The 21635-nt window shown below is 39.0% G+C and overlaps 1 protein-coding gene across 2 annotated transcripts in view; it reads right to left on the bottom strand.

Annotated features, from left to right (window-relative positions):
- Positions 1-18022, bottom strand: part of LOC104605789 (P-loop containing nucleoside triphosphate hydrolases superfamily protein) — a 49277-nt gene extending 31255 nt beyond the window's left edge. The window contains exons 1-4 of one of the 2 annotated variants that reach the window (XM_010270681.3): positions 17592-18022; positions 17334-17431; positions 10707-10796; positions 8779-8831 (exon numbers count right to left, since the gene is read on the bottom strand). In XM_010270681.3, coding sequence (XP_010268983.1) covers positions 8779-8831; positions 10707-10796; positions 17334-17431; positions 17592-17854 — 504 coding nt within the window. In that variant the 5' untranslated portion in view covers positions 17855-18022. Of the gene's footprint in view, positions 1-8778; positions 8832-10706; positions 10797-12418; positions 12549-17333; positions 17432-17591 lie in introns of those variants that run through there. The other variant, XM_088896031.1, reaches the window with a different exon arrangement.
- Between the last annotated feature and the right edge of the window lie 3613 nt (positions 18023-21635).

The following is a 21635-nucleotide window of genomic DNA, read 5'->3' as shown; positions in this document are numbered from 1 at the left end:
GGCATCAAAATCAAGAAGAACTGGAATACAGGGAAGAGTCCTAGAAAAGCTGGACTCTTGGTTTTTAATCTGATCTTGGGCACTCAGATATCGTTAGATTTCTTTTTTTTTCTGTAGAGGGTGGTTAGGTTTCTGGAGTTTTCTAGGCCTCTTGGAGTGGCCGATTCACTCTTCTCTCTGTTGGGAGACGTTGGGAGGAGAGAGATTTCTCTCCAGATAGAGTTTTCTTCTTGCAGAAGGGTTTGTTACTGTGTGTGGTTTTGAATTGTTCTTGGAGGCTCTCAACCTATTTCTTTCTTACTATTAAATTGTTTGAAGTAAGATGGAAGGTTGGAGTACCGAGCTGAAATCCACCGGTACCATGGGACTGGGCATTGGAGATAGTAGTGATATTTTTTGGTCTGGAATCATTACTACAATAAAGCTTGATGGTACAAACTATTTAGAATGGGCACAATCAGCCAAACCATTGGTGCCTGTGGAAAATTAGGGTACATCACTGGGGAGGAGAAGAAACCTAATATAGATTCTTCTCGATGGGTACAGGAGAATTACATGGTGATGTCCTGGCTATGTAATTCTATGTTACCTCATATTGGCAAAAATTTTCTATGGGCTAATACTGCAAAGGAGATTTGAGATGGAGTGACTAAAACCTATTCTCATAAGCAAAATGTAGCCAGAGCCTATCGGTTAAGGAATCAGGTGATTACTATAAAACAGGGAGATAAACCTCTTGCCATTTATTTCGCCATGTTGAAAACCCTTTGGCAGGAGATCGATCACTTTGAAACTATGATGTGGGAAAGTATAAATGATGCAGCAACTTATCAGAAACTGGTAGAGAAAAATAGGGTTTTTGGGTTCTTGGCAGGACTGAACCCTAAATTCGACATTGCTAGGCAGCATATCCTTTCTAGGGAGAGTGTGACACTCTCTCAAGCCTATGCCTTTGTTTCTGGAGAAGAGAGCAGGAGGAATGTCATGTTGAGACAGCCTGGGATTGACCAGTCTGCTAGGGGTGGATTAGAGTCGAGCCAAGCCGAGCCGAATAGTACAAGGCTTGAGCTCAGCTCGAGACTGTTCTACAAGGCTTGAGCTCGAGCTTGGCTCGAGTCAAAAACTCGTAAGTTTGATCTCAGCTTAAATCAAGCTCGATTTTGAGAAAAAATGTTTTATAAAATAAAAAATTATATATAAAAATATTTTTTATTTGATATTTAAAAAATTAAGAATTATAACATTTTTATTATATATATTATTCTCTATAATTTATATATAATTTTTTTCTATAATTTTTTATTATATATATATATATTCAAGCCGGCTCGCGAGCCGAGCTCTATTAGACTCGAGCTCAGCTCGTTTCTTAATCGATCCTGTGAATTGGGCTCAAGCTCGGCTCAAAGCTCGCTTGAAACCGAGCCGAACTCGAGTAGCTCGTGAAGAGCTCGACTCGTTGCCACCCCTACAGTCTACTATGGTTACTACAACCAAACCTAAGTCGAATGGAGACAGGGGGAGCAGTGAAACTAGGAGGGAGGATAAGAAGGGACTTGGTGTGTAATTATTATAAGAAGCCTAAGCATACCAAACACTTGTTAGAAGCTCCATCCACATCTCATACCTACTCGGATCAAGAACAAGAAGGGAAATGCAAATGTGGCCACTACAGGAGACTCTTCAGCACCCTTTTCCCAAACTGATTGGGAATCCATTGCAGTAGCAACAGTTAGAACAGAGTTGGAGAGGTTTGGACAGCTTATGAGTAAGAAGATACAACTAGTTCTTGCCTTTCAGATGGACAACAGAGTGCAGGAGCCAACTACACCACTTCTTTTGCTCATACAGGTAGTTCATATGCAACTACAAATTTTGCATCCTCTTTAGGTAAGGAGGGACCTCCCTGAATTATAGACTTAGGAGCATCTAAGCACATGACTAATGTACCTACCCTTTTCAGTTCTTATTAGTTGTACTCTAGTAGAGACAGTCTCTACAGCAGATGGTTCACATATTCCCATTGCTGGGAAGGGGACAGTTAGAATGACCGATGACATTACTTTATCCTCTGTCCTACATGTCCCTAAACTTCATACCAACCTACTTTATGTTAGTTCTTTAACAAATAAATTGAATTGTTCGGTGACCTTTCTTCCTGGTAATTGTGTTTTGCAAGATCTGGAGTCAAAGAAGATGATTGGGAGTGGTCATGAGGTGAATGGAGTCAACCTTCTAGATGAGATTCCGAGACATCAGAGCCACCATGTTAGCAGCAACAATAGTAGTGGATCAGAGTCAATGAATCAAATTATGCTCTAGCATAATCGGTTGGGTCATCTTTCTTTTAGTTCATTAAAATTTATTTTTCCAAAGCTGTTTGAGTTTGTCCAGTTATCTACCTTGGAGTGTGAGTGTTGTCAGTTGGAAAACATTATAGACATTTTTTTAAACCAATTAATAAAAGAAGTGCTTTTGCTTTTTATGTTATTCACATTGATGTATGGGGACCATATCATATTCCTTCTATGGGTGGTTACCATTATTTCCTCTTGTTTGTGGATAATTATACACGGTATTCTTGGACATATTTGATGAGATCCTGGGATGAAGTTCCTAACTTGGTACACAGTTCCACCAAATGGTTCTCACACAATTTGAAGTGAGAACTAAGGCCTTCAGATCAGATAATGCCAGAGTATTTTGAGAAGGATTTGACCACATATTTTTTGGAGCATGGTATAATTCATCAAAGCAGTTGTGCATATACACCACAATAAAATGGAGTAGCAAAGAGAAAAAATAGACACATTGTAGAGGTGGCAAGAAATCTTATGGTGTGTGCTTCAGTTCCTATCCATTTCTGGGGAGATGCAATTCTTATAGTCGTACACTTAATTAACCATGTTCCTTCACGAACTTTGGGGTTTAAGGCACCATTTAGTCTTCTTTATCCGAATGGGGTTCCTTTGTTCACATTCTTGGCCCCCATCGCAAGAAATTGGATTCTAAGGCCAAGAAATGTGTTTTCCTTGGGTATGCTCAGAACCAAAAGGGGTATTGTTGTTATGACCCTATGTCGAGTAGATTTGTCACTATGCATGTTACTTTTTTTGAGTCCACCTTTTTCTCGAGTTGTTCTCCTCGGGGGGAGAGTCTTGGGGAGGAGAACTCACAGTCTGTTCCTCTTCATATTTCCTTTGTGCCCCCAGTTTTACCATCTGCACCTCCATCAGTTTCATTACCTAAGCCACTACGGGCAGCCTCACAGAAATATCAGCGCCATCAGACGATGGTTGACTCCACACATGCTCAACCCACACCACTCTCCATCAGTCCTTCCAAGGCTCCAGATTCAGCAGATACAGTTCCAAGTATTCCCCTTGAGCCTGAGCCTGTTATTTTTTCTAATGATAATGTTATTGTACCTAACATTATTTTTGCAGTTGATCCCACTGACCTTGATCTTCCCATTACACTTCGCAAAGGGAAGAGAAAGTGTACAGCCCATTGCATTTCATACCATCTCTCCTACAATGCCTTATCACCCTCCTACCGAGCTTTCCTTTCTTCCCTAGATTTTGTGTTTATACCCAGGAATGTTACTGAGGCTCTCTCTAAACCTGAGTGGAAAACAGCCATGCAAGAAGAGATGGAAGCCTTGGTTAAAAACCAAACTTGGGAAATAGTTGATCTTCCTCCAGAAAAGGAGACAGTCGGATGTAGATGGGTGTTCACTGTGAAATACAGGGTCGATGGCAGGATAGAGAGGTACAAGGCAAGGTTGGTTGCAAAAGGGTATACTTAGACCTATGGTGTTGATTATCTGGAAACCTTTGCACCGATAACTAAGATGAGTTCAATTCGTATCCTTTTATCTCTGGCAGCCACCTATTCATGGCCCTTGTTTCAACTTGATGTCAAAAATGCTTTCCTCAATGGTGATTTACAGGAGGAGGTATATATGGACATTCCATTAGGCTTTTATGAAAATGTTGGTATAGGAAAGGTGTGCAAACTCAGAAAATCTCTGTATGGCCTGAAACAATCACCTAGGGATTGGTTTGACAGGTTCAGAGGGACACTTATCCGTTTTGGATACACTCAAACCCAGTTTGATCGCACCCTCTTTGTGAAGAGGAGAGATGCTCTGGTGTCAATTCCAATTGTGTATGTGGATGATATAGTGATTACAGGAAATGATCTGGAGGAGATTGATGATCTCAAAAAATCACTGCAACAAGAATTTGAGATTAAAGATCTTAGTGAGCTCAAATACTTCTTGGGGATTGAAGTTGCAAGATCCAAGCATGGGATCTTCATTTCTCAGAAAAAGTATGTACTTGACTTGCTGCGAGAGACTGGGAAGTTGGAGACCAAACCAACCAACACTCCTATTGATTCAAATCATATAATTAATGCTATGGATGGTGAGTTGGTAAAAGATGTGGGGATATATCAAAGAATGGTGAGCCGATTGTTATATTTGTGTATGACACAACCAGATATTTCCTATGCCATTAGTGTTGTGAGTCAATACATGCATGCACCTCGGGTTCAGCACTGGGAAACTATTAAGAGAATACTTGCATACCTAAAGAAGCACCCCTGCAGAGGTACCATTTTCTCAAATCATGAAAATTTGAAGCTAGAATCCTATAAAGATGTAGACTGGCAGGTTGTTTAGATGACAGGAGATCTACATCAGGAGTATGTACCTTTGTAGGTGGAAACTTGATCTCATTGAAGAGTAAAAAACAAGCAGGTGTGGCTAGGTCAAGTGCAGAGGCTGAGTATAGATCCATGGCTCATGGTGTCTCGAAACTACTTTGGGTTAGATCCCTATTAAGCGAGATTGGGGTAAAAGCAGAGGAACCTATGATGCTATACTGTGACAATCAGGCTGCAAAAGGTTCAAAATATCAATACGCCCGATACGCCCCTACCGGCGTATCGGGCGAATCGATACCTTTTCTTTTTACTTTTTTTTTTTTTCAAAACCGGTTTAGGGCTCCTCCACCCCCTAAACCAGTCAAACCCCCGATACACCCACTGTAGGGGCATATCGAAGAGGTCCCGGAACGATACGGATCAGCCAATACGTAACGATTTTTTGAACCTTGGCTGCAATCAATATTGCCCACAATCCAATTCAGCATGACAGGACAAAACACATTTAAGTTGATAGGCACTTCATAAGAGAAAGGGTAACAACCGGAGAAGTTTGCTTGCCTTATGTCTCTTCAAAGTTGCAGTTGGCTGATGTCCTCACTAAAGGGGTTGCAAAGAACAAGCTTGAACATGATCTACGCAAGTTGGAAATGTGTGACATTTACTCCCAACTTGTTGAAGATTTAGTCAGTTTTGTATTGTTTTAAGAGTAGCTGTTTTATGTTAATTGTTAGATAGGAAGTGGGGACCACAGCAGTTATGTGAGTCCAAATTTTATTATTTATTTGAGTCTTTTATGTGTTTTTTAATCTTTTGCCGCCCTATAAGGGCATGATAGTCTTTGTACTCATATTTCTAATATAAATATTAAGTGAAGGGGGCGGCCATATTACTGGTCTCTTTTCTTTCTCAAGTCCTCTTCTTCTCTCTTCCTTCTCTCTTCAAGAAAATTCTCTTTTCTTTCATACTTTTTTTAATTCAGCAGATATATACTAGATGAATGATGAAATTTTGGAGGATGAAGGGAGCATTAGGGAGACTATTGTGAAGTTCTATTCAAACCCCTATAAAGGAAAGTGGAAGAAAGGCCTAAACTGAATGACAGAGATTGGGAACATACTAATAAGCAAAAGATGGAACTATATAGAAGCTTCTCCAAGGAAGAGCTGCTAGAGGCTATTATGGGGATGGAGAGTGATAAAGCACCTGGGCCAGATAGTTTCACAATGGAATTATACACCAAATGTTGGGGTACTGTTAAAAATGATTTAATGAAAGTTTTTGAAGGTTTCCATGATAAAGCAGCCCTGGAAAGGAGCTTAAACTCAAAGGTGCTGGCTGTAAGAATGAGAATGGTGTTGGGTAGGATTACTATTGAAACTCAAGGAATTGTATAGAGGGAAGACAAATGGTGGATGGGGTCTTCACAGCAAACGAGTTGATACACTCAAGATTGAGTAATGGGAGGGCAAGAATGCTGTGTAATAAATTGACTTGGGGAAGGCTTACAACCACCTAAATTAGCAGTTTTTGGATTATATCATAAAGAGTGAGTTTTGGCTCAAAATGGAGGAACTGAGTGAAGGCATGTCTGAATACACCTTCTTTCTCAGTCTTGGTGAATGGAGTGGCATGTTTCACCAGCTCTAGAGTAATTAGACAAGGGACCAACTATCCCCTTATCTATTCATTTGTGTCAATAGAAGCACTAAGCAGGACGATAGAAAGGGCCATGGCTGGAGGTTTTGTGGAAGGCTTCAAAGTGGGGGATCCCCCCTAACCAAGTTGAAGTAGCCCTCCTACAGTTCACAGATGAGACTATTTTTTGCAAAGCTAGTTATGAGCTGCTAGACAATGTGGTGGCAATGATGAAATGGTTCGAAGTAGTATCAGGTCTCCATCTTAACAATTATAAATCTGAAGTGAAGGATGTGGGCTGAAGATTGTGGGTGTAGGGTTGGAAAGCTGCCAGCTAGAAATCTGTGTTTGCCTTAGGATGCCAAATATACAAATAAATCCATTTGGGAACCAGTAATAGAAAGACTGGAGAAAAGGCTGGCAACATGGAAGTCTAAATATCTCTCAAAAGGGGCAAAGCTAACATTGGTGAAAGCTGCCCTATCTCTCTTCCATTATATCTCTTGTTTCTGTTCCCTATTCCGGCATCAATAGCAAATGCAATAGAAAGAACATTTCTGTGGAGGGGGTGGAAAGATGAAAGGAATCATATTGATCAGAAAAAAAAAAAAAGAGAGAGAAATGGAATTATCATTTGGTGAATTGAAGGAAGGTATTTACACCTAAAAAGGAATTGAGGTTTGGGGATTAGGAGGGTGAGGGAGGGAAAATGCTGCTCTATTAGGCAAGTAGTTTTGGAGGTTTAATAATCAACAGGGCAATCTTTGGAAGAGGATTATTAAAGTATGGATGCAGAAATATGGAGTGGGGCCCTGGTAAGGTGAGACAACCCTTTGACTGTGCTGTTTGGAAGGGAGTGGATAAGATCTAGTGATCTACAACAGTTAGTGTAAAGGTTTAAAGTACGTAGTAAGTAACAGACAGAAAATCAGGTTTGGAAGGACTGCTGGTGTGAGGAAAGACCTCAAAAGGACCTTTTCCTACTCAGTTTGATCTGGCTGTTGATAAGGAGGCAGCTGTTGCTGAGTTTCACCAAATGCAGAATGGTATTATAGTATGAAGCCCCACCTTCAGGAGAAATTTGAATGATAAATGATTGGGATGTGCCTCCAATGATGGACCTGCTTTAGAAACACTTCAGCACTTTTTGTGCAATATTCATCAAAAAAAGAGTGGTGTGCAACCGTGCCTTCTGAGATAGCCTTCTTTGTAAGGTTGTCTGCTTTAGATACAATTTTGACTTAGATAATTTGGTTAGAAGAGGTATGCAGGTAGTCTATTTAGAGTGTGCTCTCTGTAAAGAAAGCTTGGAGATTGTCAGCCATCTACTGCTTGTCTAATTCGGTTTATTGTAAGTTCTCCCACAGAGTATGGACAAAATGGCAGGATTGTTTGCAGTTAAGGATGCTTCCCTGTCTCAATTGCAGATTTTTTAAAGGGTAGGTACTTGAGGGGATTGAGAAAGCATGGGAAAGTAGCTTGGAGTAATACATGCAGTAATGTTTTGGCCCTTGTGGAAGGAAAGAAACACCAGGATTTTTGAAAATAAATAAAGTACAGAAGTACTAACAGAATTATGGGAGGTGTTAAGTTAGTGAACCACAAGTTGTTTAGAGGAAGGAATACTACCACTATTTTTTTAATACGAGACACTTTTTGTAATCAATCATGATCTGATTCCCTAGTGTAAAGTGAATAGTCTTGTATTTCCCCATGTACAGCAACCTGTTATACAGGGTTTTTTTTATTTTGATATTAATTAAGACACCAACTCAATTTTGAAATGAATGGTTGATTGATTTAACTTGTAACCCAATCAACTTTGAGGTAGACCTGATAATTGAGATTCTGTAGCTCTGATTGTGGGATATGTCATAACTCGTAACTCATAATCATGAACCTAAATCCTATAATGCATTAGAGAAATTTTGTACCTTTCCTACTTTAATTGGATTTGTGAGCAAAGACATACTTGAGGAAACCATACTACCAAAGCATGTGTTTGTTAATGCCACTGTCACCAGAGAAATTTTGTCCTACATGCACTTATGTTTTTTAAATCAGTCATGTTCTTCTCTTCTTTGAAACAATTTCCATATGAAAAAAAAGAAGTTTCCTACTTATCAAAAATAAAAGAAAAAAAGAAGCTTCCTGCATGTTTTGGCATAACAATTTACCATATTTAATTCTTAGATTTAGTAGTTACTTTCTGAGTTTCAAGTAACACTGTCATTTGGTTGATGGATTTTGATTAAAATGTGAATATGACATATTTGTGTTTGCCCTGGTTCAGCTGCTCCTGTTTCTACTTCTACAACAAAAAAAAAAAACAAGGAATTCTATTATGTTTGAGATTTTTCTTATTGGAAACACATGTCCTAGAATTTATTCCCCAAAAGTTGATTGCCATCATGGAATTCCATTTTTAAGAGCCCTTGATATAGCCAAATAACTAGAGAAGGGACTTACATGCATTGTATGAGTCTTTCCACTGCTAGTAACACCATAAGCAAATACTGTGCCTACACAAAGAAATGAAATTGTCATTAGCAAAACCATAAACTGTTACAGAAAAACGCTAAGCAAATTTCACCACGCATTAGGCAGAAGAGAGCTAGAGAACATTGGCAGCAACAGCAGCCCAATATAACTTTAAAGTTCTCTTTTATTTTCTTATTTTTGTTGTAACAAATCACAAATGTAAAACTTAAGATTAAAATAAATCGAGTGCTTTAACTCCTAAATATAGAACAAGTACATGGTATCCATTACTCCAGTGACCCAGTCTGAGTTAAATCAAGTTCTTTGGAAGTTCAATATTCTCTTAAACAACATAGAAGATTTTTTTTTTTGATGAATTAAAACAACATAGAAGATTCATATGTAATCTCACAAAGGTTTTAGAAAAGAGAAAAAACCAAACACAACAGATGGAGACAAAATCCATTCCAAAACCTCATTTTCACAAGTTTTATTATCACTAAGGTCCTTGCAGATGACATGAGGGGTGGTTTGTCATGTTTGTATATTCAATCTATCTTTTTAATTATCTAAATAATGTTGTTAAAATCTTGCAACCTACGATATGATTCACAATTTGAATCATGAATCCCAAGGGTTTCGATTCAAATCTTATGTCTGAATCCTTTTCTGCAAAAATCTTAAAATTTTTGTTTGAGTCCTAGGATTTGATTCATAAATCTTACAATCCATACAACTCCTACAAAGGGTTCCTTGGAGGTATCTAAAAGTCAGGGGAAGTATTAACATTGTCAATAAAGTTGCATATAGTATTAGATAATTTCCCCTTACTTTTTGTTGACCTTAATTGTCTATCTATGTTACACTTGGACCTCTTTCTCACTTATCTTCATCAGTATATTTTCTTTCTTATTGTTGAGAGAAAAGAGAGTGAAAGATTTCCAATGCAGGAAATTTGGTACTGGCCAGTGCCACATAAAATTAGGGATTAGTGGCAGTTGTCCCCACTTGTATTCTCTCTTTGTTTGGCATTGGCAAGTGGAGAGTTGTCTTATCATCCAACAATCTTTTGCTCATCTGCTACTTCAATTTGGGAAAACGATCTTTTCTTTGTTTGGTTGCAGGTGGTCCACCCCTTTGGAAAGACTATATAAGACTTTTTTTTGCCCTATCAAGAAAAGGAGGGAGAACACTTTGGAGATATGGTAGAGAAGCTGCTTTTGGCCTACGTAGAAGGAGAGAAATGGAAAGATATTCTTGAATAAGGCAAGGCATAAAGAAGAGATTATGGAAAACAATCTGGTTAAAGTTTGCCATTGGGTCAGGATTCTAAAGTCCTTTGACAACTCCATGGAGAGTTGCAACAAATGTACAAATAGGGGCTAGGCTTAACACCAAGTCTTTGTAGGCTATAAATGTAAAATAAAATGGTGATACTACCACCTATTGGTATTGGGCTGCCTGGAGTGGTTTATAGTTAAATTTCATAATCAATGAAATTTAAAGTTACCAATAATGAGAGAGAAAGAGATGCACTGGAATCTACATTAAAAAATTGCTGATGTAATGGATCAATTAAATGAATCTTCCTTATAACAAAATCAGCATATAAATCTTGAAGAAAAACAAAACTTTTTGTATGACAGCATCAAGAACGCAGAAACAATTTCTCTAACCACGTATACCATCTGAACTGTCAAATAGAAAACCAGAAGAATTTTATAAATGAGAATATAGCATGATATTGCAGCGCTTATGAATATGTTATGGCATAGTAGTCAAATAACACGAAACTCATGCAGGGTCTTTCATGATACCTCAAGCCTCTAAAAATAAATAAAAAATGAATTTATGATTTAATGGTACTTTAAATTTCATTTACTAGAACCTGATAAACCAAAACAAATAAAGATTACCATTTATTCCTTGCATGGCACCACTTACAACATGCTGAGCAGCAACATCATAAACATGGCGAGTCGTTGTTGCTGGTCCAAATACTCTATCTGCAAAACCAATAACATTTTTTTATGCTTGAAACAAAGACAGTAAGAAAGGAGCCAATACTTGGTGCAATGGTAAAATAACAGCCTGGCAAGAGTGAGAACACATGTTCAAGTCTGAAAGCAGCCATAAAATGCCAAAGATTAGGTCTGTATACAGCCACCCCTCCCAAGACCACAGATGGCCAGGACCAATATCAAGTAATGATCCTTTTAGAACAAAAATAGCAATAACGGAATACCTTCAGAGAAATAAAATATTGTATCAAAGTTTGAAAAGATGTCCTTAAGCTTACAAGGACAAGTTTCCACGATATCCTAATGTAAAACAGTTGTGGATGGCTGCATGGTGTAACAGTTATGGATGACAAGGAACGTAGAGGTGGAGGAAAATATCCTTTTAGATGTGGCCATACCTATTCAGAAAGCCAAGTACATTCTATTAAGAAGACACAGAAGATTGTTCAATCTCTCATATGATATGTGAAGGGCACCACTGGTTGTGTTATGTTTCATCAGGTCAGTGACTTTAAACTTATCTAAGGTTTAGGACTCGAGGCAAGGCCTACAGAAAAGACCCTGAGATTCACCCTTCAGGCTCACACCTTAAAATGAAAGGGGCATGCTCATATGTTGATATGCTATATCAATGGTATTTCATGCATTAACAGAAGTAGGGATCTCATCACAAGACCAAGTTAAAGACCACTTCTAAGTGTTCGATCTTTATGTGTGTCTGATCTGTTCAAATTAATTATTTAATTTTAACACCCATTTAAGGTTTTCTTTCACATTAATAGCTTTCTAATAGTCTCAAAGAGTGTTTAGAAGTGCAGTTAGTTTATTCAAGGTATTAATGCTTTATACGCCTTCTTATAAGATTATTAATCCATTTATACATTTTCTTATGTAAAACCACATTCCTTTTGTGCATATATATGAATGTACATATGCATGTTAGGATTTATGCATTGAATCTCAAAGCAATTAAGTCTCTTTTGGGCAGTTCCCACTAGAAAGATAATACTATTATTCTTTGGGGGCTTTTCTTGTGGTACAAGGAAAAGGGTCCTAGTACATTTATGATTTGGGGGTATTTTTTAAGTGAGACTTAAGTCCTCCATAAGAGGTTCTCCAAAGAAAGTTCCTTGTTAGGTGTTTGGGTTCTAAATAATTCAGGTCCAGCATTTTAGATTCTTGGGCTTTTGGAGTAAGGATCCCTTTGTGAGATAGGGAACCGTGTTTTGATATCAAAAGAATGTGTCTCTTGAAAAGAACATTGATTTGGGGCAAGTGTTTCCGTTACCAAAGGAACTTCATTTTGGCTCTATGTTGGGTTTGACTTCCCATCAAATCATTTTTGAAGCTCTTGGCCCATGAACAAAGACATCTCATCAAATCATGTAAACTTGTTTTCATGAAGGGTTTGTTCATTTTCAATTTTTCCCCATATTATTCAGTGTTGCAGCCATGGATCAAAGTAGTGATACTCTAAATATGCAAAATTTGAGTATTGAGAGTTTCAAATGAACCAAAATCATATTTTTTTAATGTTTGGCCTGATATTTTGTCAGATCTGTTGTCACATCACATAATATCATCTAAAACAAACCAAATCCTTATACCTTTAGTATTTAGCGTATCAGCAACCTCAAGATACGATATGATACACCCAATATGGGGTGCATCATATCGATACTTTGAACCTTGGTTGCAGCAGACATGGGAGTTGAAATCCAATGCATGTACAAGAGTCTGGCTCAAGAAAGCGAAAAAATTTGGAGTTTAGACTTGCAGACATGTCTACAGAAAAGTATATACTTATTAAAATAGTCCATATTCTTTGAATTCTAACATGATATGCCTACAGATAAAGGTCTAAGATGCTTTCTTCGTTATTAACTAGCATTTTATAGGAAAAAGTGTTATTCATCATGTACATTAGCTGTTCACTTGCGTCAAATAAACTAGCAGAAAAAGGATATTGTTTTTTTTTTATAGATGTAGCAGAAAAAGGATATTGTTTTTTTTTTATAGATGTAGCAGAAAAAGGATATTGTTTTTTTTTTATAGATGTAGCAGAAAAAGGATATTGTTACATGGAAGCACCCCTTAAGAATCAATGAAGTGTTGAAATCCAAGTATCCAACACATGTCACATACAAACACTTCATCCATTGAAATTCATGAGGACTGATAATCGTGCATCCAGCCATCCACACAACAAATAGAATTAGAGCTTTGAGGTTTGAGTGCAATTCCTATGGAGGTTTCAACCGCAAGGTTCAAGGTGGAGAAATAGCATAGTGATTTGTGCTTTAGATACAGGGACCCCAAGCTGGGGATGTTTCTATATTAGATAGTACAAGTATGCCACCTTTCACAACATGGATATGAAATACATAGTTACAACTACAATTGTCTCAATTCATAAGAAAGGAACCTTCTGTCACACATACACACAGAAAGGTCAAACTACGGTAGCTATAACATCCATATAAGTATATCAAAAAAAATTGAGATCCAATATGTTCAGAGCAGAAACATTTTTTACAAGTTATCAGTATAACTATTCTATATCTAGGCCGGTAACTTAGCCTCCCATTTTTCTGCTGCGATATAAGCTCATTATATTGCATAGCACTCTCTCTCTTATACTCAAAAGCATGTCTTCAGTAATTTCATATAGCTGTTTTGGAAAATAAACAACCAAATAATCAAGTCACTCTCCAACACCTTTGTGTTATCAACCATGATAGAACTCTCTGGCTGCAGTAGTGCAGTTGAAAATTTTTCATTAAAAGAATATAAGGCTATTACAAGGAAACTTTTTTTATCCGTGCTATGACAAGGAAACGTTATAAGATATTACCACCAACAAAAGAAAAACTGACAAAAACCCCTACACTGCCTAGAAATAACAAAACCCTGAAAATAAGCTCTCTCTCCCTTCTTTATACAATTTAGTTGTTTGCCTTTTTAAGTTGGGAGAAAAAAAAGTTTTAAATATATAGTTTGTTGTTGTGCTCATTCATGTTCATTTTGAATTGAATCCTAGGGACTTAAACTCTACAGTGGATGGATTAGCCAGAAATGAGGTCAATAGGCAAAGGACTTGAAATGGAGTTAATTGCCACAGATGTTGTGCGCATTTATATAGCATTGATGGACCATCGTTTTTTTTGTATAATGTCCATCTATCTTTCTTTTTTTTTTGTAACTTAACTCATATTTTAATAGAATTCTCTCTTTGATCATTACCACTTAAAAAATGGCAAGCAAAGCATGCATTCCATCATCAGTTACATTCTTCCTCTTGGTGCTGAGAAGTACCAATAAGGTTTCTAATCATCCTCCAAATAGCATAGTTATTTCTCACAAAACTCGGCTGCCTCCTAATCAAATTGCCATGACTAAATTTCTAGGAATAGAAGATGATGCATAGCACCATAGGGGTAGTGAACCGTTTCCACAGGAGTTGAACAAAATTGAGGAGGCTTCCATCTGTTTTGGTGGTGATTCAGATTGTCCAATAGTCAATTTGGAGGCATTAGAAAACATGATATATTTATCACTTTTTTGAAGAGTAAAAAGAAATTGCATTAATCAAAAGAAAAATTACAGTCAAGAGGTGACAAGATGGCACCTAATCGTACAAAACAGAATTAGAACCACAAACTGAAAACCGAGAGGCATTACAAATGAAATTCAGGAACATTCCAAAAATTCTCCCCCAGATCTGATTACTAACTTGAGCAAATTCTGGGAGCACCCAAGCCCAGTCCACTAGTTCCCCACCATAGCCACAAGTGATTGAGTATTTTTAGATTTATCTTGAAAAACTCTTCTGTTCGTTTCATTCCAGAGGACCCAGCAAACAGAAAAAGGTATGCAACTCCATATTATCTTTGCTTAATTGCTCACTCCGATTCTTGGCCAGACTGAGAAAAGTTCTTCGGCTTATTCACCTATTTTTCTGCTACCTCCACTTCTTATATCCAAACACCCATCTTTCTGCTTATTCTCCTATTTTTCACATAAAGGTCTCTTCAGAAATTCACTGAAATGGAACCAAATTTGGAAGCATTTTTTTATAATCCTCTTGATCAGAAACACAGAAATTCATTCATTCATTAATAAAAAAGAGAAACATTACAACCAGAAGTTGTGAAGAAACTTTCTAACACAATGCAAGACAAACCCATCCAGCTGTATAACTGAGCCCAGTACATCTTTTGTTTTATGTATTCCTTGTTTTGCTAAACTATTGGCAGATCTAACCCACTTGATTTGAATTATCATATCTCTTGAAATCCATTTGAAGCGCCTGTATTCATTTCTAAGCTTCCAGATCACCCCTTCACCTTTCTTTGACCACCCAACTACCAGTTTCTAGTTGCCTTCGAGAACCAATCTTTCTTCTCCCATGTCTCTGATCATTTTTACCCAAATACTGCAGCAAAAAATCCTGCAGTTACAGCATTACCTTGTACAATTGGACCTGAAAACAAAGCCCTTATAGTGCCTCTCTCATCTTTAATCACTCCTCCAATTCCAGACAGACCTGGATTGCCCAGACTACTACAATCAAAGTTCAATTTCAACCACCCGCCCATTGGGGGAGACAAGAGGTGTAAATCGAGCCGTGCCAGTTTGAGCCGGCATGGCACGATTGTATGGACATATATATACATATATACATATATGCATATATATATATATATAATTATATATATATTAATAAAATAAACAATTGTTTTCAATTTTATTATACTATCGTATTTAATTATTGTATATATAAACAATTGTATACATCAAAATTCATATAAAATAAAAATTTTAAGATTTTTTTTTCTATTTTTTAAATAAATAGCTTTGGCCCTGTCTACAGCTCGACCATAGACCAACACAGCACAGGCCCGCGCAGGCTTGGGCCATGGGCCATGCTAGGCCGACCCCCCAAAATATCCTAGGGGAGGGAGGCATGGCCCGAGACAGCCCGCAAGCCACACGCCTGTTTTACAGCTCTAGGGGAGACTATACCTTAAGGGGCTTTTGTTTCCTGGAGGAGGACCTAGCAATTGCCCCCCAACACTTGAAGAAAGGAAGGACGCCTTTAATGGGGGAGACTAAAGCCATCAAAGCTCTCCCTCTTTATTTTGCCTTCTGAATTGGAAGCTCTATCGATTTTAAAAGGAAGGAGCTCTTTTAGTGGAGACTATCTCATTCTGGATGTAAGGAACTATATTAAATACTAACTGTAGGCACCAGGCATTGTATTAGAAAGTCGATTGAAAGTTTTCAGCATGGAGGGAAGTTGAATCTTGATTAACAATAGAGGGTTTCTTTTCCTGCCTAATAGAGGTTTATTTGATCTACATATAGTGTTCTTTCAGATAATTTAAAAATAAATAAATAAAATCATCTTCCCAAAACATTCAAGCTAGATTTAGAGATTCATTTCATGATTGTGAAGTTCATGGTTCCCTTGACATGCATCATATATTCACAGTTTCATATTTGTTTCTTATCCATTAGAACCATAATAAACACTTCTCTTTCCTATCAAAAAACTAGAGATGAAGAAAACAAAGCTTCCATAGGCAAACCAATTCACAAAGCGGTCATTCACAGGGAATGACAAACAGAAACTTTCAACAAAAATTAAAAGGATGAAGAAGGATATTGAACGGATATAAAAATATAATACTACCTATAAGGCAAAGTATCATAGCATAAATCCACATCTCCAGTCAAACAGATGTTGGCAGAGCAATCATCATCATGATTGACCAAAAAAGAAGAAAAGCAATCATTCACCATTTCAGGAAAATAATCACTTGTGAATGGAAAGACTTCATGTACTCACCTATCAATCTAGAATTCTCACACTAAGAAATGGAATTAGCAATCTTCATCTTTCAAAAAAAAATATTAACAAAAGGAAGTTCTTGTGCTAGGTAGCAGATTGATCTCATTTTAACTTCTCTAATATCTGCTTGCTATCCCATCGTATCATGCAAGAATTTTCCCCATCGTATTGCAGCTTCATTATTATGTTTTATTTGACTGCAACAATCTAAAATCTATAAACATTGCCGAGTGCTGACATTAAGATCAGCAAAATTAGTCCAGAATTATGTGAGTAATGCAACTTTTTTTCTCCCCTTGCCATGTATGTTGTTTTGTGAAGGACAGGAAAACTCAAAACATGGCCCTTGTAGCAACTGCATCTCTACATAGGATTTTTGGACCAGGAATTATATCCTTAAACTGAACTTCGGAAAAAGCCCGTGATGAAGTAGACCCTCATTATGCAGACCCTTACACAGAAAAGGGTGGAAGGTGGACGTAAGTGGATTTGTTTGCAGTGTTCAATAAACCTTTATAAAGGAAGCCAATTGCAACCTCGTCAGTGTTCAATAAATCTCTTTCCTTCGGTATAAATGATCCCACCTTACTCGCCGAAGCCAGCACTCTTCAAATACCAAACAACCATTCAATGAAACAGAATGAAACGAGAAGAGAGCTGATACTGACCAAACCCATAAGCAACGGAAGAATTGTACTCGTTCCGAACAGTGTAATCTCCATCAGCATACCAAGCTATTTCGTCCCCCTTATTTATCTCCCGAGCACTGCTCAACGAAAATCAAAAACCCAGAAGTTTCAAAACCAAGCAAATGAGAAGTTGACAACACAACAAACATGACTAACACAACCATCTCCCATAACCCAAAGCTCAGAGAATGCACACGAGGAGTAAGTAAGACAAGAGAAGTCCAAAGTCCAAACTACCTGAGAGGCCGAAACCTGACGGTGACAGTGACATTCTCCTTGGCTTTAGTAAAATCAGACCGGTCCAGCGTCGTCGTCGAGTTAATAGAAGTAGCAGGTGAGACCGAGAGCTTCGGCGGAGGCCGAGACGATGAAGGAGTAGTCGGCCTGCCGCCGCTCTTTGCTACAGACGGCACAGCTGGTGGCACCGCCGGTGACTTCCTGGACCGGAACGGCGAGACGCTGCTCGACGATCTCTGAGACCTTGAGCTAGTCCCAGACATTGTCGCAGAGAGCGACGAAATTGTCAATTAGGGCTGATCAAGATTCAAGAGGAGGAAGAAAATTGAATAAAAATCAAAAAAGGTGGGAAGCAGAAGAAACCCAGTGGAGAGAGAGAGAGATTGAGAGTCAGATGGCGCTCACATGCCCGCCACTGCGGCCTTTGGTTCGGTTTCGGTCCCTCCAAAATGAGAATAAATCCGCTACGCCTGTGGGCGTAGCCTTGGGCTAAAACCGTGAAATCGCGGCTTTCGATATATTTTATGGTCCCACCTTAACGTTCCTCCTATCCAATTTACGGTGGGCCATGGCAATACATCGAGGGCCGTGATTCACGGTTTTAGCTCAAGGCGGCGTAGCCCATGGCAAAAACGGTTTCCTTTTTCGTCTATTGGCTCCGAAAAGCGTGCAACGTAGAGTGTACTCATGAAATGTAGTTTTCTACGGTTAACCGGACTGAGCTGGTGTTGAAATTACGGAAATAGCCATTGGTTTCTATCTTCGGGTTTTGATCTGAGGGAGAATGGGCCATCCGGACGGTCGAACCAGAAAACTGACTAGCTGAGGTTGACTATTAGTGGTGCGAAGATGGATCCACCGGGGACGAGTCAATAAGTCATCGTAGTCGGGCCGACCTGGAAAACCCAACCAGGAGTGGATAAACAATTTCTGGGCCTGGCCGGACAAGTAGTCAATAGAAAAAAAAGATTTTCTATTCGGGTCCCTCCACAGTATGGATGATCATGGGCCTGGCCGGCTCAGAGTTTTACAGAAGAGTAACAACAATTTCTGGGCTGCATGAACCTGGCCCGGCCTGCTACAATATGTCAGGGTCAGGCTAGTTATCAGGATGGGTCTTGTATAAAATAATAAATTTATTTTTAAAATTTTATAATTCATCTAGGCTTATACTTAAAATTATATAAAATAAACTCGGGGTGCAATTTAGCGGAAGAATTGACTACTTGTCCGAGCCTCAAGTATAAAATGATGACTTGGGCCAATCCGAATATCCTATATATAGTTGTAGATAATGAAACAACTATGAAGATATTTATATCTATATCTATATAAATATATTAAGCTGAAATGTGTACTTAAGGGTATTTTTTCCTTTTTTTTTCATACAAATTATAAGAATGCCACTCTCTATCAATTCTTCTTTTGTTTTTTTTTTTTTCAAATTACATGAATGACACACTCTCTTTCTCTCTCTCTCTCTCTCTTCTTTCAAATTACAAGAATGTCACTCTCTCTCCTACCAACTCTCTATCTCTTTCTTACAAATTACAAAAATACCATCTCTCTCTCTCCTTATAAATTACAAAATGCCACTCTCTTTCCAACTAAGGGAGACCTCAGTTTGGCATCTCGGCTACTAGGGGACCTACAACCAAAGGTAGTCGAGTTCGAGCCGAGCCGAGCTCGAACTTATGAGCTCAAGCTCAAGTCTCTAATTCGAATCAAGCTTAAGCTAGACGACACCTCGACCACTGAGGTAGACCTCAGCTCAACACATCAGTTACTGAGGGAGATCTTGGCTTAGCACCTCAACAACTGAGGAAAACCTCATCTCGACACCATATCAACTAAGGGAGACCTTAGCTCGATACCTTGCCTGCTAGGGAAACCTCAACTCGACACTTCAACAGCTAGGGAGACCTCGGTTTGGCAGTTCGGCAATTGAGGGAGACCTTGGCTTGGCACCTCAGCTACTTGAGAGACCTGCAAGCAAAGGTAGCCAAACTTGAACTTTCGAGCTTTTGACTCGAGTCGAGCTCGAGCTTGATAGTTTATGAGTGAGCCCCTGCAACGCAAGCCCCTCTCTCTTGTTGTTTTTCTTTCAAATTACAAGAATGCCATCTCTCTCCTTATAAATTACAAGAATGTCACTCTCTCTCCAACTAAGGGAGACCTCAGCTCGGCACCTTGGCTGCTAGGGGACCTGCAATCAAAGGTAGTCGAGTTCGAGCTGAGCCGAGCTCGAACTTTTGAACTTAAGCTCAAGTCTCTAATTCGAATCGAGCGCAAGCTAGACCACACCTCGACCACTAAGGGTGGCCTCGGCTCGACACCTTGGTCACTGAGGGAGATCTCGGCTCAGCACATCGACAACTGAGGGAGACCTCATCTTGGCACCTTGTCAACTAAGGGAGGCCTTAGCTTGACACCTCGCTTGCTAGGGAAACCTTTGCTCAACACTTCAGCAACTGAGGGAGACCTCGATTTGGCACCTCGACAATTGAGGGAGACCTCAGCTTGGCACCTCGGCTGCTTTAGAGACCTGCAATCAAAGGTAGCCGAGCTCGAACATCCAAGCTTTTGACTCGAGTTGAGCTCGAGCTCGAGCTCAAGTCTCTAATTTGAATTAAGCTCGAGCCTGATAATTTATGAGTGAGCCCTTGCAATGTAGGGCCCCCTCTGCTAGTAAATTTATTAAGTTGAAATGTGTACAAGGAAAGTGAGAGAATTCATTAAGTGAATAGTAACTTTTGCCTTTTTTCATTAGAAATTACAAGAATGCCACATAAAGACAAACCCCTTATGTGATTAACTTATAATTGCCCCTGTGTTATTCGAAAATTACATGACTACTGATGTAACCTTTTCCGGTCACGTATCATTTTTTCATGATGTGTCAATTTTTTGGCTAAGTACCTCGTCATCTCGTCTGCTCCCAAGTGGCCTGTAACTCAGAGGCTGAAGTGGAGCTCCCTGGTGGCGAGCTACCTAGTGGCGAACTACCTGGTGGCAAGCTGCCTGGTGGTGAGCTACCTTGATGAGCTGCCTAGTGGTGAGCTTTGTTGCTCTTTTAGAGGCCTGCAAGGAACCAAATGTCAGAGGACCCGAGGTGGCTAACCCGGCGAGGTCACTCTGATGCCTAAGTTAGCACTTAGTGGAGAGCTGAGAATGATATTAGAGAATGAGAGAGCTAGAGAGCAGAGGTTACCCATCCTCTTTTTGCATACCTTCGCCCCTGGGGGGTGAGGTCTTTATATACTGGAGTCCTCGTGGGTTAGGTGGAGCAGTTCCTGGATTCCCGCTGTGAAGGGACCTATTTTCGTGTTAGGTGGGGATAAAGCCACCAACTGGTAAGGTTGCCCATTTCCGCCTGACTCGGGGAGTGGGTGAGCTAATACAGTCATTACAAGTCATAATCCCGTAAAATGCGGGGTACGGTGGTGAGCTACCTTGATGAGCTGCTTGGTGGTAAGCTACCTTGATGAGCTGCCTGTAGCAAGCTACCTTGATGAGCTGCCTGTAGCAAACTACTTGTGGCGAGATGCCTAGTGGCGAACTGCCTGTAGCGAGCTGTCTGTGGCGAGCTGCCTGTGGCGAGCTGCCTGTGGTAAGCTGCCTGGTGGCGAGCTGCCTAGTTGTCAAGAGGCTACACTTAGTTGTCATAATGTCATTGGAGAGCCAAATCTGCCCTCATCAACTACCATATATAAAACAAACCTTCTAACTTGTAATTGCCTCTATGGTATTCAAAATTACAACTACCACATATGAGACAAACCTTCCAATTTAATTGACTCTAAGGCATCCAAAAATTAAAGGAATGCCATATATAAGACAATTTTACTCTTTTTTACAGCAATGCCTTTATGATATTCGAAAACTACAACAATGCCATATATAATTGTTTATGATTATGCCATCATACAAAATAAAATGTCATCCCTCTTCTCTCTCCTCCTATTCTTTATCTCAATTTTTATTTATTCATTTATTTTTTAATTATTGTCTAAGCATTTATTTATTTAATAAAATTAAATAAAT

Source organism: Nelumbo nucifera, chromosome 1 (genome assembly GCF_055504915.1).
Source record: "Nelumbo nucifera cultivar China Antique chromosome 1, China Antique-T2T, whole genome shotgun sequence".
Lineage (NCBI taxonomy): Eukaryota > Viridiplantae > Streptophyta > Magnoliopsida > Proteales > Nelumbonaceae > Nelumbo > Nelumbo nucifera.
The sequence above is the reverse complement of the archived record's forward strand: the minus strand, read 5'-3'. Positions and strand labels throughout refer to the sequence as shown.